Genomic DNA, 17,922 nt, shown 5'->3' with positions numbered 1-17,922 from the left:
TCACTGTCTGGATTCCTAATCCAGATCTAAGCATAGGTCTCTAGATACATTAAAACTGTGACATACATGAGAGTGCTTAGAAATTATATCATCTTCAATTAAACTCACAACCTCTTTGAAAAGGACTGGCAGAAAGGTCACGGTGAAGGAAAGGACATCTAGCTTAGCTCTCAATTAATCACATCCAAAGCACTGCCGCTTATCTTGATATAGACCTGAGACATTGTAGTAGTGGATTTCCTCAGTTTCTTTTACTTATTCTGACTCCTGCGATTTTAAAAGAGGCAGATTCCCTTGGGAACGAAACGAGAAATCGGAGATTAACCAGGTGATCTTGAATTACAGATATCAAGGTTGTGTGCATTAGCGAGAAACTCCATAAGTTTGCTGAGCCATGTAAAAATAACACAAATTTGTCTGTTGGACAAGCAGTGACCTGTAATAGATCCGTTGTCTTATCTCAAATTGTTTGTATGAGCCTTTACTCGGGTCAATGGGTTCATGTGCATTTGAAACGGATGTCTTGCCTTCAGTGTTTAAAAAAGAATGAAAAAGAATCATGTTAAAAATGCAGATAAATTACAGTATCAGCTTCTTGACATTGGATGCTAGCAAAAGATAAACTCAAAGATTAATAATGTAGACCACATGTTTGAGACTGTAAGCAATGTAATAACAAACTGTTTATTGCACTTGTAAAATTGCGGTGACCCTGGAAAAACCTCGGACAATTTTGTGTTGTTTGCTCTGTAAAATTCACGTACATAGACATTTGTCAGCTTGAAACAACTGAAAAAACCACTGGAATTTAGGAAGTGACCATGTACAGTATAGTGCAATCACTTTCAATCAGTGTGTTATTATATATATTTACATATTATAGATCTTGTTGAATGCTTGTGAAGTTGTTGAGAGAGTTTTATAAATAAATCTAACTAAATGTCTCCCTAAATACACCCAAATTCTGCTCTGCAGTGTTTTGAAGCTTGTCCTTGTCCTGGATGTAATACTATGGAGTGCAGTGGGGCGACATCAGGCAAAAGAACATATTGCACATTAGTTGCTGTGATAAATTCAGTAGATTAATATGAACTAATATGAAACTGCTGTTTCATGACTCATGATTTATTGTGCATGTTTTTGAGAGGTTTCAGTGGAAAGAATCTACTTTACCACAAGATCATTCACAACTCTTCAATTACAGTTTTGCTCCTCTAATCTGGTTAGTTATAGAAGTGTTCATCCTCCTGAGAGGTCTGCAACCCAAGAAAGCCATGAATTACGGCATATGGTGTTAAGTCCTACTTTCCGGGAGCGCTTGTCCCAAGAGCAGCTCTGGATAGGGAATGGATGAGTCTCTACGGCAGAGCACGGCTTCATCCAGACAGAATTATTGCGATACTTTTGCGCAAGTCTCTGATTAAACTGTAGAGTTTGGTAATAGCAGAAAGACTAAGTGGTGTTTGAAAGTTCTGTTTGCTTGTTGTGGGCTGAATGTGTCTCGACACTATTGATCAGCTGTGAAAAGCATGGCGAGTTAGTGATTTGTTTCTTGTGACGTTGAGAAACCCTCAGTGTCTGTCGTTTAATTTATTGATGAATAAGGGATGGAGTGATGCAGATGGGAATTCTGGTCAGGACTGTCAGATTGATTGATGCCAGAATGGCCGATGGATTCTTGCATGTGTGCAGAAATACTAGACAGCTTTACATTTAATTGGCACTGATGAGTGTGCAGAAAATCTTGGCGGCCCACTTTCAGTCTTTAGACTCGCTGACCTTTTTCTCTTTTGTGAAGTGTACAAAATCTGTTTAGAAGCTCATCTGATAAATAAATACATAGATTTTATATTATTATGTATAATTTATATTTATTTATGATTTAATGATTTATTTGTGTAATTTAGTAAATTAAATAAATAAATTTGTATAATTTTGTGTTATATATATAATTTATATATCATTTATTTATTACAAACACAATATACACAATGTATAATATTTTGTGTTGTGTAATTTCTATTATTTGTTTATTGTTTTAAAATGTATTACACAAACAGAAAATATTGTACATAAATTAAATTAGTTTGTATAATATTTTGTATGTATACACAAACAAAATATACAAATTAATTTAATAAATGTGAAACTTACACAAATAATTAAATAATAATTAAATTATATAAATTATATATAATTATATAGCCTATGTAATTGATATATATATATGAAAGTCAGTGAGTCCAATGTTATATTGTCACTGTATGGACTAAACCAGTTCCATATATCAATATTTCTTGAGAGAAAACAAAACAGGTTTAGAACAAAATGATGAGGAAAAATAAAGAAATAATTTTCGCAGCAAAGTTGCATACAGATTTTGTGCACTGTCCGAGAGTGTGAAGAACAGATGTGCTGCATGCTCTCATTCCCCTGTCAGTATCAACTCTTTCCCCGCAGATAAGACCTCCACCCCTCAAGCCCCAAAAGGGGGCGAGACGCCTCACGGGCCCCTTAATGCTTTTCTCACCTGCGACCTGTTTATTGGAGAAAGTTTCTTTCACGATCCCAACCTCACAAACACACACATTCAGTTGAACCCTCTAGACCTTCATGCCCCATTACCACACACACCTGATCAAATCATCCACAGCTTAAACACAGTCTTGATGTTTGAATCTTATTGGATTCCTTTTTTTCTTATTCTCTAATGCAGTATAAATGATCGGCTCTAGTCCTCTCTGAAAAAAGGGATGGTGTAGAGGTCATGCTCACCAGGTGGGCTAGTAGGCTTGTTTCTATCAGCGCCCTGGGACTAAAGTCTGGCTACCACAGCGTCCCAGGACGAATAATTATCGCAGATGCTTAATCCCAGCCACTTTACCCAAATATCCCAAGAACACAGGCGTAGGGCTTTGATTTGTCAGAAAGATAGTATTTCACCACACGTAATCCCAACAGAAAATAACAGTGATAATGGTAAAAACAGATGGAAATGAGTTGACCACTGCAGAGCAGATTATGAGCAGTGGTGGTCTCATTCAGGTCGAGATCTGGCTCCGTCACCGTCGGGCTCTGGAGGACACGTTCACCTGTTGGATTATCACTGCACAAATGAGCCATTCCTGTCAGAACACCACAGCAAGCTGCTGCGGCCTTCCAGAATGGTTCATAAAGTGCACATGGGAATGCATTGTGAAATGTGGACAGCATTCTCTGAGCAGGTGTTTTGATTTTGATTTGTAAAAATTGCACCTCAAGATCAGATTTTAAAAGTGACTTGCTCTTCCATTCTTATTACCATAATGCATCCAGAATTTTTTCGACTTTTTTTGTAATTCCTATTATTCTCAAAGGCGATTGTAATACTGCATTTTTAAATCAGTTTATTTAAAAGTCAGTACAACAAAAACTACCATGACATAAATATTTTACAATTTATATTATTTATGGAAGTAAGCATAATATTTTTGTTTTGTTTTGAGTAAAAGTTGTAAAAAAATATATATATATATATTAAAGGTAGCACAACAAAACTATATCTTGATATAAAAATAAAATGTATATTATTTATAATAATATACAATATTTATATTTATATATAATATTTATATCATTGTTTTATTTGTATTATTTAGTTTTTTGCATTATTTTAATGAGATTTTTTAAATCTTTTTTTTATTATTAAGGGCAGTATAACTACTATTTCATGATGTTTAAGTTTTATACAATTTATTTTTTTAAATAAATAGAGGTTTAAAAAAAAATAATAAACAAATTAAAAGCAGTACAAAAGACCATCATGAGAATCAAAATATTTTACAACTTATATCTTTTCATAACCAAAATAAATGCCCATTCACACCAAGAGCGATAACTATAATGATAATGATAAATATATAGTTCTAAAAATCTTTCTAAATATAAAAGTATAGCACACCACAACTATAACGATAACGGTACAGGGGAACGATATCGTTGGAATCACTTTCAGAACAATTTTTCCAGCTGATGAACAATAAAAACAATGACAGCCAATCAGACTTCATCATGCGTTAAAAAGCTCAAGCATTTAAAGAGGCAGAGGACAAAACTCAGTCTTATCATCCGCTGTTGTGCATGTGATATAGTTATCATCGTTAGAGTTATCTTTACAGTTATCATTCTTGGTGTGAAACGGCCTTTTCCAACCAGTGAAAAAGGTACTAAAAGTTGTGCTTTTAACAGCTGGCAACCGGACAGGACAATCCTCTTGCGGCTTTTATACTTCCTGTTTTTACTAAATATTATTATTGGAATGGATATGGGAAAAAACATCAGGATCCATAAAGGATCCATTTTGGCCAGATTTTACATCCAAGATTGCATTTAAGAACAGGTTTTTGCAGTCCTCATAAATGGCAGCAAGCAACGTTACGAAACTTCTTCCAGAGCCAACCATATTAAATATTTGCAGCCCCGGCAGAGTCAAAGGTCATTTCCCCTTAATGTTTTGCAAGGAGCCCTTTGTTGTGTTACAGGCACTAGGGTCTACAGGTCTTTTTGGAGTTGATGAATGGGAAGTTTTGTGGACCACCAGAGTAATATTGTTTACAGAGAGCATCATGGTGGGAGAGGGGTCACAGCATAAAGCAGAGTTGAGGGGTCGTGACCTCAACCTTTCCGGTAGCAGGAGCCCTGTTGAGGAGCCTGAGATTCTTAAGTTCTGCATCTCCTGTTTTTACCATGTCAGGACTGTAATGTGAATCAGCTGTACAGCTGCAGTTATTCTGGCGTGACAATAAGAAGATTATCTGTGGTGGCGTGTGTGAAAATGTGATTGCGTTTTATGAGGTCGACCGATTTAGCTTCAAAATAGCAATTTTTTATAAACTATAATTCTTCATTTTACGGCTATCTGGAACGCTTGATTCTGAGAGATCAGTTGCTGCAGTTTTCTGCAGTAAATCATTTTTTGTAATGACCATTAAACTGTATAATTGTCTGTTTTACCATGTTCATTCTGTAGGCCTAGTCTTACCTTCTACATACTGAAATAATGTCATATTGAAATGTATTTCTTTCTATTGATTTACTTACAGTATTTGATAAGTAGCTGTGTAATAAGAAGGATTACACACGGTTAGCCGGTCATTATCACAAAATAAACCTCTTAAGCGTGATACGAGTCTCCTGATCCCCCTGTCTGGGTTTATATTTTGCGATAATGACCAGCGTACTGTATATTATCCTTTACTTAATATCTTCTTAATGATTATATATGAACTGTTGGAGTAGATTTTGGTAGGAAAACATCAACTGAAACAGATATTTCCAGTTCAATAGTTAGTATGAACTTTTTAGTATGGGTTTTCACAAGTTTGTCTTTCCAGCTAATGGACAGTCTTCAGTTAAATGCTTTTCCTTGTTTTAAGGGTAAAATCAAGCTCTAAGAATCAAGCTTGCACATGCAATGTAAAAAAAGTGTACATAAAATGTCTTAATGAATAGACAGAACAGCATTTATTTGAAATAAAAATCTTTTGTAACAGTGAAAAAGTCTTTACTGTCACTTCTGACAATTTATTGCCTCCTTGCTGAATAAAAAAGTGAATTAAAAAAGAAACAAAATTTCTTACTTGCCCCAAACTTTGGTAGTGTAATCAATCCTGACTCCAGAAGATTGTTTGTCCCGATCCAGACCCTCTCTTACACATTTTCCGATTGCTTTCCAGCCTTTAAGTTGGTCATATCACCAACATATCATTGAGGTGCATTGCAGAAACTAGCGCACAGAGAGGGCAGGATGCCCAGACAAACAAAGGCTTTTATGATTTGTGGAAGCATAGAGGAGAGAGATCCAAGACATTTTCCCTTTCCTAGCCTTCAGCAACTGCTGTAACAGTTCCTGAATTCTCCTGAGAATATCCCAAATTCTCTCAGTAACATTTGCCCCTCATGAAAACAGTGTTTTCAGTACTGTATGGCTGCATATGGGATGTATTTGATGAATCTACACTGTAAAAAATTTGCTGTAGTTTTGCAGCTGTTTGCCAGTAACTTACTGTAGATTTAAATTTATGTTATTTACTGGCAACAGTTTGTTCAAAGTTAAATGAACATTAAACATTAACAAGTCTTTGTCTTTAAAGAATAAAATTATAAAATAACAATCTAATGCAAAGCATTCTGGGAACCAGAAATCTTCATCAACCTTTTTCTGTTTTTTTTCCTTCAGATTTTGGTTCCCAGAATGCTTTGCATGAGGATGTTATTTTAGTTTTATTCTGTAAAGATAAAGACTTGTTAATGTTTAATGTTCATTTAATTTTGAACAAATTGTTGCCAGTAAATAACATCAATTTAAATCTACAGTAAGTTACTGGCAAGTAGCTGCCAGTAATACTGTAATTTCTACTGATTTTTCTAACAGTGTACGCTTCTGTCCTCACATTAACGTTGCCATAAATTGGCTAAAGCCCCTTTCTGAACTCAAGGCCAGATTTTTCCACCTATGGCGAAGCCCAATAGCTTCAACCAGTTATCTCCACCTCATCACTTCTTAGAGTCTCCATCTCTCAGCAACAGTGGCCCTCTTTCCATAGACTTTTACCCGAGCATTCAAGGGCAGGGAATGTGAATCTTAGAGAAGAGACGCTTTTCTCCTTCTCTTTCTGCCTTCTCTTGTTTTCCCACTCCACTGTGAGAGATTGATGAGACAGGTGCGGCCAAGAACAGACCAGCTGGCAGTAAATCCTTGGTACAATCAGCTAGAGGACAGAGAGAAAGAAATTAGAAAGAGATGGGGATTTATGTCTGGAGTGTCTTGGTTATTTAACGGGGCTATACCGCATTTATTGATTAATTATTTTAATGAAAACATATTAAGACCTCTGAATCTTGTTCTGCTTGCTCTCTGTGAAGACGAGGGTTTATGACATCAGTCGACTATAATTCTGACAACGTTCTCTGTGTTTGTGCTCCACAGGTAAAAGCAGATGATGCAGATGGTGGGTCATTTGGGGCCATCACGTACTCGATTGGATCCGGGCCTGCTAGTGCTCCACCCAGTCAGTTCAGCATCAATAAAGAGACTGGACAGATCTGCACCAGTGTGGCTTTGGATCGGGACGAAGGATCAGACAGTTTCGACTTCACTGTCACTGCAACGGACGGGGTGAGGGAATTATAAGGCCAGAAATTTGAAGCTTATAATTTTATGAAAGCACATTCATTTAAAACTTTTCTCATTTGGAGCTGTGAAGCTGTTCTCATACTTCTTATGGTCGTTTTAGTTGTTATATTGTAAAATGGTTAGAAAGTTTACCTTTATATATAACCAAAAGGTTATATTATATATATATATATATGTGTATATGTATATGTATTAGGGCTGTCAAAAGATTTATCGCGATTAATCGCATCCAAAATAAAAGTTTGTGTTTAAATAATATATGTGTGTGTACTGTGTATAATTAAATTTGTATATATAAATACACACACATGCTTGTATATATTTAAGAAAAATGTGTCATTTATATATATAAAAAAATTATATTTATAAATTATATATAAATATATACAGCATATGTATGCAAATATTTCTTAAATATATACATGCATGTGTGTGTATTTATATATACAAACTAATTATACACAGTACACACACATATATTATTTAAACACAAACTTTTATTTTGGATGCGATTAATCGCGATTAATCTTTTGACAGCCCTAATATGTATATATATATATATATATATATATATATATATATATATATATATATATATATATGTATGTATATGTATATGTATATATATATATATATATATATATATATATATATATATATAAATATATGTATATATATATGTATATATGTGTGTGTATATATATATATATATATATATATATATATATACATATACATATACATATACATATATATATGTATATATATGTGTATATATATATATATATATATATTAGATGAAAAACTTAAACTTTAAAAACTGAAACTTTAAAAAAGTGCTTAAATTACTGAACTAAAACTGAAATAAATATAAAAGCTATATGGAAGTATTAAAAAAACAAATAAAAATTACAAAAGTACAAAACAAAATGACTAAAACTTAAATGAAAACTAAAATTATAAAAGAATATATACTATAAATGATACTAAAATAACACTGGTCTCATTGTAGCCCATATTTTTACTTCTTTTTTTTTTAAGAAAAGGAGGGACAAGTCATTTAAAAGTATTCAATAATTTTTGTGGTATTCAACATTATGCCACAAGTGCTGTCGATTAAACTAAACCTCAACCCGCAATATTCTTTTAAGACCCACATTGTATGTTAGTGTCCAAAAATGTGAGACCACTTGGAAAAATGCTGGTCATTAATACATTTAATATGCTTTTTAACTGTTTGGGGAAACCTGATCCATTTGGAATTATACACTGCAGCTTTAAGAGTTGAAAACCCTTTAAAACTCAATGCAGAAGCATAAAGTCTGATTAAAAAAAGACCATTAGTTCTGTTGTGTAGCACCTAGATGTCCAGTCACTCAGTTCTTTCTCTCTCCGTTGCCAGTAACAACAGTCATGAGCTCTCTAAATGAAAAGGCAATAAACCGCAGTGTCTCAGGGGCACATTTCTGTACATACACACACACACTCACACTATTTCTCTTTATAAGCTTACAGCAGTGGCCCTTTTTGTTTCCCATTTCAATTATTAATGCAGCCATAAAATGCTCCTTGTGAAGAGAGCGAGCAGGCCGACTGCAGCACATACTAGCTCACTGGCCTCTCTTAACCTGGAAAGGCAATTATATCCCACTGCAAAGTATTCTTCTGCATTATTACACACAAGAAATCATCAAGATTGATTCGATAGAAGTGTGACAGTATCCACAATCCTGTCGTCGTTATCGCCAGTAACTTAAAATGATATTTTCCCTGCAGGGAGGCCTTGCGTCCTCCGCCTTTGTGAAGGTGTCACTGGTGGACATTAATGACAACAGACCTACATTCTACCCGGTGAACTATGCCGTCAGCTTGAGCGCACAAAGCACACCCGGGACCTCCGTTGTCAGGGTAACGGCCCACGACTCAGATGCTGGTGCAAATGGTAAAGTGACATATCACACTGTCCCTGGTGGAGGATCCAATTTCTTTACCCTCAACAAGGACACAGGTAGGTCAATAAAATTAATTATAATTAATTAAATGAATATATAAATATATATATTATATTTTAATTGGTTGAATTATTCCTTTAATATAAATTTAATTCAATACTTATATATGGTATATATAAATATACAATGTAATATATGAAATTACATTTATTTTAAAGGAATTTGAAAAACATGATTTTCAATGTATGACTTTCTTCCTTGTGTGGAAAACAAATTATAATTTTTTTTCTATTCTTTTGTGGTGTATTCTTACTTTTAATGTGATTTTTAGGTGATTTTTGAGAATTCCCGTAAAAGTTTTGGGCCTTTTCAGTATCCATAACCTGTTGTTAATTCCAGTAATCGCTTGTCAGATTGGCTGACTGAACTTTCTCATCCGTATCCTTATATTTCATATTCACAGTCTTCAGGACTGATCATAGCCTATATCTCGCTTTATTCTATTCTCACTGCATTTTTTCGCTGTTAGGTGTGATCTCTCTGTCACGCTCGCTGCATGGAAAGGCCAACTCCGTCATCACCATGGTGATCACAGCACGGGACGGAGGCGGTCTCACAGCACCTGTCAACGCCAGAGTGAACATCAGCGTTGTGGCTGGCTCAGTAGCGCCCCCAGTGTTCGAGCAAGCGCAGTACTTCTTCACCGTATCTGAGGACGTGCTCCGGGGAACCGAGGTTGGCGTAGTGAGAGCCAGTGGCAGGAATGGTTAGTTTCAGCATTTTTCATGTTCCATCTAAAATAAGTAGCCATGTGCTGCTGCATGCTTTCGCATAGCTCTGCTAACCTCAGTGCTTTGGCTCTCTGAACCATGAACTGCTGTCTGTAAGACAGTCAAGGGTGCGGAAAAGCCTGATCGGGAATATTTTCACTTTCGCTGAGCCAGTTGTGCAAATATAGCAGCAGCTGCTGCATGAACCTCATTAAACAGTCACATCCATCACAGATTCCACTCTACCTCATGTTGCTGGAAATTATTATATGTTTATGTATATTTTCTGATAGCACAGGCATTTCGTTGGGATGTTTAATGAAAAATAATGGGGGATTCTATAAGAAGTACCTGTCTGTACTAGGGGATGCACTGATATCACAGTTCTGGCTGATACGGAAGTCAGTAATTATTTTCATGTTATGGCAAATAACTGATAAATGACAGATATTAAAGGGATAGTTCACTTTGAAATTAAATTTTGGTATGTTTTAGCTTACCTCAAGGGCATCCAAGATGTAGATATCTTTTTTTCCGCAGTAGTTTCAATTTTGATATTTTTAGGTCAAACCGTTCTTGTCTGTCAGTCGTATAATGCAGGTCTATGGTTACTGTCTCAAAGAGCATGCACAGAGAAGTCCAAATTAAACAATTCCCCATCGTAAGTACACATTGATGGCCTAAGACACGAAACGAGCGGTTTGTGTGAGAAAACGAACAGTATTTATATCGTTTTTAACCTCTTGTAACACAGCCACGTCCAAGTGATCTGAGGGTGCGGGCGCTTCCTGCTGTGTGACGTGTACGCAGACTGGTGCATAGATATATACACTAGACGTCGCCTTGGCTACGGCAGTTCATTGGAACGAATGTCTTTAAGGCGACATCTAGTGTATACTGTATATCTATGCACCAGTCTGCGTACACGTCACACAGCAGGATGCGCGCGCGCCCTCAGATGACTTAGACGTGGTTGTGTACAAGGGGTAAAAACTATATAAATACTGTTCGTTTTCTCACACAAACCGCTCGTTTTGTGTCTTAGGCCATCAATGTGTACTTACAATGGGGAACTGTTTAATTTGGACTTCTCTGTGCATGCTCTTTGAGAAAGTGACCATAGACCTGCATTATATGACTGACAGACAGGAACGGTTTGACCTTAAAATATCAAAATTGAAACTACTGCGGAAAAAAAGACACCTACATCTTGGATGCCCTTCAGGTAAGCTAAAACATACCAAAATTTTATTTCAAAGTGAACTATTCCTTTAAAATGTGATACTATTTTGTCTAAATAAATGGTAAAGTAAAATACAAAAAACTAAAACACAAGTGAATTTAGGCATCACGTCATTATAATGTACAGTATGAAAAATGTATATTCATTTTGAGGTATGATAAAGACACATTTAATTAAATGAATAACTTTAAGTGAGTGTTCGATAATGGAATCTTCCTTCTGTAATAATTGGGGGAATGTGAAAATATATCCAATATAATCTGATAAATAAATAAATGTCTTATAGCGTCCAACAACCAATGTAGTACTACACTACCATTCAAAAAAATTTTTTTTTATTCCATATTAAATTAATCAAAAGTGACAGTAAAGACTTGCATTATTTTCAAAAGAAAATAAATACTGTTCTTTTGAACTTCCTATTCATCAAAGAAACCTGGTCCCACAAAAGTAACTGTTTTTGACATTAATAAGAAATATTTTTTGAGCAGCAAATCATGTGACACTGAAGACTGGAGTAATGATGCCGAAAATGTATCTTTACCTTCACAGGAATAAATTACATAGAAATAAATTTTTACTGTATTTTTGATCAAATAAATGCAGCCTCATTAAGCAAAAGAGACCGACCCCAATATTTTGAATGCTAGTGTACTGTATATGTTGTGCATCCCTAGTCTGTACCTTTCATTAATTGTATATTTTTCATTTTCATAGAGTTGTGTAATAGTTAAAGATCTGGGTTTGTAGGGTCTGAAGAGATTTATCCATGAATCATTACCGATAATTCCATAAGAACATTGTCCTTGTAATGAATTTACAAAGTCGCTTTAGATTAAATCACTGCTTACGTATCTTATCCCATCACTCTCTCACTCCAGGAGTCTCTAAGGATGTCACCTACACTATCTCTGCTGGGGATCCAGATGGTTATTTCATGGTAGATCCGGAAACTGGAGCACTTAGAACAAGCCTTCCTCTGGACCATGAGTCACGTCCCTTTTTCGACTTGGAAATTCAAGCGCGCAGCGGTTCCCCTCCAGCTTTTGGAGAGACGCGTGTTCGGGTCACCGTAGCAGATGTGAATGATAACGCTCCCATATTTTTCCCATCATCCTCTGAGTCTCTGCTCCTACTAGAGGCCACGAAAATGGGTACTGTTGTGTACCGCGTGCAGGCCGAGGACCGCGACTCAGGCCCTAATGGACAGCTGAGCTTTGACCTGATGACGGCCGGAGGGCAGCGCACTTTTGGCGTGGAGCGCAGCAGTGGGGAGATCCGACTGATTGGGAGTCTGTCGTACGACAGCGTTCCTCGCTATGACCTCCAAGTGATCGCAAAAGACAGCGGCGCGCCTCAGCTTAGTGCTACGTTCAGCCTGGTGGTCCACATCCAGGCGGAGAACGACCAGGGTCCCGTGTTTGACACGATGACCTACCGCGTGGAGCTGAAGGAGAATTCACCACTCAACACAAACTTCTTACAGGTCCGGGCACTCAATAGAGACCCCAATGGAAATGGAGGGTCGTCCAGAGGTTCCACGCCAACTTCCACACTGGCTTACAGACTCCGGCCTGATGGGGACGCAGCAGGATTTGGGATCGCCCCGGACAGTGGTTGGCTGTTTGTTAAGAGCGCTTTGGATCGAGAGGCCAAGGATATCTACCTGCTAACTGTGCTGGCCACATCTGGAAGCGGGCAGATGGGGAAGACCGGCAGCGCGACGGTCAGAGTTTCTGTGACGGATGAAAATGATAACTCTCCTCGTTTCTCTCAGGAGAGGGTGTTCTTGGCAGTGAGAGAGAACTTGCCTGCAGGAACTGGTTTTGGGAGGGTGTCTGCTACCGACCGCGATGCGGGTCTTAACAGCCGTCTTACGTTCAGACTACTTCACACGGACCGATACTTCCAAATCAATTCACGGACTGGTGAGTTGGAACACAATTCTGACCCTTCAATGTCATTTGACATTTAGACATTTAAGAAATTTTCTAGATGAGGGTCTTTCAAACTTTTTGATGCCAAATATTTTGTATTAAAAAGGCATGTATATAGACCCATTTATATTGTGAAAGATAGGGGCAAAAATTGGAAAAATATTTTTCTATAAAAATAATTCTACCCACCAGTACATAACTGCATATTAATGTACTGTTAAATGTCTACAGCTCTAAAGAAAAAAACACAACTATGGCTATCAGTAGACTAAAATAATTATGATTAGGATTAATCTTATCTCAGTCATTTCCAACGGAAACATTTTCTTTTTTTAGAAAGCAGAAAGAAACAGTAATGTTTTTAATTAAGTTATTTTTTAATGATATATATATATATATATATATATATATATATATATATATATATATATATATATATATATATATATATATATATATATATATATATATATATTTATGTATTTATTTTTACATTAATTTTCCATGAAGTTTTTTTGTGGACTCTTTAGAACCTTCTGGGTCTGGTTGAAAATCCCTGTTGTAGACTATATACTCTAACTTTTGACCATAAACTTTTTAAAAATTAGCTGTGTGTTTATGAATTCATGAATATTTTGACTACATTTTTATCTCATTTCAGTTGTTCAGTTAACTTTTCAAATTGTATATCAGTTTTTAAGTTTAAGTTTTTCATCTAATATTTATGTTTTATTTTATTTCATCTTTAATTCAATTTATGAAAACGATTTTAGGTTTAATAGATAATAGTTTTAGCTTTAGTTAACAACACCACTGAAAATCAATTGCACCATTCTAAACTGATTATTCTGACTACAGTAACTCCCAAATTTCATGTGTAGGTGAAATCAGTACCAGGGCAGCTTTGGATCGTGAGCACCAGTCGAGTTATCAGCTCATTGTGGTGGTACAGGACAGTGGTACACCTCCACGTAGCGCCACCGGAACAGCCCATATAACCGTGCTGGATGAGAACGACAACGCGCCAGCATTCAGCCACACACAGCCTGGCAGGGAGATTCTCATTCAGGCAAGAAACAGACTGGCACAGACTATATTCAAAGGCTTAAATCAGTGTCATAACATAGGTGCTTGTGTTTATTAAAGCAGTTTACACATCATAAAAACGTCATTATGTCTGTACATAATATCTTTCAAAAATTGTTTATGTGACCTTGGATACATTCCCACTCTTGAAGTTGTTTGTATCAAGTATAAGCAGCCAGACTGTGCTGTTTAAAAACTTGCTTGATGTTTTCCAGGTTCAGGAGGGTCTTCCTGCCGGTTCTTTATTAGGAACTCTTCACGCCAAAGACCCAGATGAGGGAGAGAATGGCACTATTTTCTACTCATTATCAGGTAAACAAGAGTCTAGAATATTTCCTATTTGCTGGGTATTATTATTGCCAGAGGATGTTGCAGAAAATGTTGAAACTGTTAAACATAAACAGATGTCCTCAGTTATCTTTGTGCCCAATATGATGTATTGTACAGCTAATTATACTACCATATTTGTCTATATTTATGCTTCCATTTGTCCTTGCTTTTAAAGGCTCCAGAGCAGAACGTTTCTCCTTGAACCCAAATACCGGAGAGCTGCGCTCCTCTTCCCCCCTGAGGAGAGCTGAAAAGGCAGAGTACGGCTTCACTGTTACTGCCTCGGACCGTGGAGCTCCATCTCAGAGCTCTTCAACTGCCTTACTTGTACAGGTGAGACTATTTTTTTTTTTTTTTTTTTTAAATATCGGACATTTTTTAGGTGGTTGCTTACTGGATCAAGTCTACCCTTAATAATTTTTTATTTAGTTAATCTGCCGACGTATTAAAGAGGCCATATTATGCCCTTTAACAAAATCTTAATTTTGTTTTTGGAGTCTACTAGAACAAGGTTTTCATGCTTGAATGTTCAAAAAGCATTCACATATTTTACATATTTTACATTGTTGCTCTGGGAAGCGTTTCCCGAAAGCATAATTGCCAACTATGGAACTTGCGAAAGTTCCGTGGTCATCAGCATAGTTCAGTGAGATGGTGTTTCCCGAAACCATAGTTCCAACGAACATTCGCAAACAGCATCGTTGTGTGGTTGGAACAACAGCTCTCGGGCTGTGGTTAAGAGCATAGTTTCTTGTTTGCATGACATGTGGACTTAATAAATCCTTATCTTGAGCAAAATAAGCAAGCTGACAATCAGTACAATCTATATCTTTTGTTTCAAATACAAATGTCAATTATGTCTTTTAGTTTCTAAAAAGAGCACTTTTTAAAGAGTGCATACGTGCTCTAGTACACAAGAACAAGCCTATGATGCCTATGAGCCTATGCCATGTCTGTAATTTATAGTAAAAAATCTAGCATTAATTCGATCTCTAACGGATTCATTATAAGTTATTACTCCACTACCTGTGTGACATCATTTACCAACATGGTTGAACGACAAATTTGCGACAATACGGTTTCGGGAAACAGTCGTGAATAGCTAGTTGATTTCTTCAATGATGCACGAAGCAGCGAGTTACGTCGTTGTGTGGGAAATGCAAAGAAAATTTTAGTTTCTGTCTCTATGAAGCCCCTCCTTCAAAAAAGCGCAATGTTCTCTGATTGGTCAGCTGGACCAATGTGTTGTGATTGGTCAACAGTTAAAGCGTGTGTCGAAAATGTCACGCTCCTTACCATAACACACTACTAATGCAATTCAACCAGGCCTCGTCCCTTTTTGCATATGCCTTGGGCAGGAATTATTTAAATGATGAATATTGTGACGTGTACGTTCCCAGAAGAAAACTCAAGACTACAATCGAGGCATTTTCAGGGAGTTCAGAAACAGCGCCTTTGACTGTTCCTAACTATCATCATGCTCACAGTCCCCTGAGCTGTGGTATCAATATTCAAGAAGGGAAATGAGTTGTGACCCGGAGGCCAGCTCCTTTCTACACAAACACCTCAAAACTCCCAGGATTACTTCCTGCTCCAGAGGAACGTACTGTAACAGAAAACCATGTATTAATCCCAATGTTTAGCATGGAACTGCGTGAAACAGACATGTCAAACTACATCTTTGACAATAGGATCATTTCCATGGCTTTTCATTCCAATGTAAAAGAATCCGGATTCTAAAGAGTTTATTCTCTGTAAAATTATTCTTGCTGGTTCTTTTTTGTTGCGAAATATCTTTAGTGCTTTTACAGATGTGATTTCAAAAAGGGAATTGGAGGCTAATTGTAGAGTGTGCAGTTGCATGCAATTTCTGTACTCCCTGTTTGTATGAGGAAGATGAGAGTAAGGGAGAGATGGAGTGAGAGAGAGACGGGGGAGAATGCACCTTTGAATCAAGTGTTCCCAGATGGCTCTGATGAGGCCCAGCTGTGGTTCCCCATGATCAAACAGAAAGCTGCAAACTTGGGTCCCCTAACACGGTAGCGCTAACGCCGATACGCTCGCACCACAGAACTTTGCACCAGAGCAATCTCGAGATAATATTTTACATACCATCAGTAATACCATCTTCATTTTGAAAGTCCAGTGTACTTTGCACCTAAGAGAGAGCCCAGAAATGGATCAACGTCAATCCTTCTGTTGCTTTCCTTCCTGTGATCTGGTATGTGTGTGTGTTTTTTTTTTTCATGGGGATATTAGTATGAAAGGCTTCCACTGTCAAACATTTTCCAGCTCTACTGTACTTCAAAGACATGGGAAATGGCAGGCAGGTTCATTCCATCTTATTAGTTCAGTATTGTGCACTCTGTTGACATCTAAAACAATGAGAACACACCTATGCGTTGTAAATTGTGGAATACTGTATATATGGCTAATGATGACAAATAATCCTCTGTTTTTACATTTTACATTACATCTTCTAAATTCATTGTGTTCCCAATCTGTAGGTCATTGGCTCCACAAGGACCCCTCCAAAGCCCAACACCCTATCCATGACCCTCAACTCAGTGGAGGGTGCCAAGCCAGGCTCTGTTATTGGCTCAGTTAAAGCACATGACCAACATGAAGTGAATTCAAACGGTCAGGTGACCTACCTGGTAGTGGGAGGCACAGATCATGAAGGAACCTTTATGGTTGACCATTTGACGGGAGATGTTTACTTGGCTAGAGAGCTGGACTATGAAAAAGGGTCACGGTATACTCTACAGATCGAGGTGGATGATTTCTCCAATGCCTATCCAAACACTCACATGGTTCAGCTGGAAATCAATGTGCAGGATAGTAATGACCACGCACCACAGTTTCCAGAAGATCCTGTCACTATTGTTATTCCTGAGAACACACAAGCCGGTTCCTCTATTTATACCTTCCAAGCTACTGATAAAGATGGTAGTGGCCCCAACAGTGAGGTACGCTATTCTATCCAGCAGCGGTGGCCTGACAACCCAGATCTCTTCAGTCTAGATCCTGTCACAGGAGTCTTGAAACTGGGTCGAGAGCTAGACCATGAGGAGACCTCCAGCCTGTTCCTGGTGGTCCATGCCACGGATTCAGCCTCGGACCCCAATCAGAGACTCTGGGGCTCGGTGACGGCACGAGTTTTCGTCACTGATGAGAACGACAATCCTCCGATCTTCAGCTCCCCGACTGCTGTTAGTGTGATGGAGGATCAGCCGGTGGGCTTTGTGCTGCTTTACGTCATGGCCCGGGATGCAGATCAGGGCGAAAACGGCAGAGTATCCTACAGGGTCCAGTCGGGAAACACAGCAGGACGGTTCGGCCTCAGCCCGAACAGTGGTAAGAATCATTACTTCTCTCTCATTCGCTCAAAGCCAGAAGCAATTTAGCAGAACAGATCAGTTTCTTGAAG

The 17,922-nt window shown here is 37.4% G+C and overlaps 1 protein-coding gene across 1 annotated transcript in view; it reads left to right on the top strand.

Moving 5' to 3' along the window:
* dchs1b (dachsous cadherin-related 1b) overlaps positions 1-17,922 on the top strand; it is a 105,988-nt gene that overhangs the window by 69,065 nt on the left and 19,001 nt on the right. The window contains exons 3-10 of the mRNA XM_081354350.1: positions 6,968-7,156; positions 8,951-9,182; positions 9,656-9,892; positions 12,021-13,067; positions 13,958-14,145; positions 14,378-14,474; positions 14,668-14,825; positions 17,000-17,849. Coding sequence (XP_081210476.1) covers positions 6,968-7,156; positions 8,951-9,182; positions 9,656-9,892; positions 12,021-13,067; positions 13,958-14,145; positions 14,378-14,474; positions 14,668-14,825; positions 17,000-17,849 — 2,998 coding nt within the window. The remainder of the gene's footprint in view (positions 1-6,967; positions 7,157-8,950; positions 9,183-9,655; positions 9,893-12,020; positions 13,068-13,957; positions 14,146-14,377; positions 14,475-14,667; positions 14,826-16,999; positions 17,850-17,922) is intronic.

Source organism: Scardinius erythrophthalmus, assembly GCF_964197995.2.
Source record: "Scardinius erythrophthalmus genome assembly, chromosome: 23".
NCBI classification, from domain to species: domain Eukaryota; kingdom Metazoa; phylum Chordata; class Actinopteri; order Cypriniformes; family Leuciscidae; genus Scardinius; species Scardinius erythrophthalmus.
Note: the sequence above shows the minus strand (reverse complement) of the source record. Positions and strands in the feature narration are given on the sequence as shown.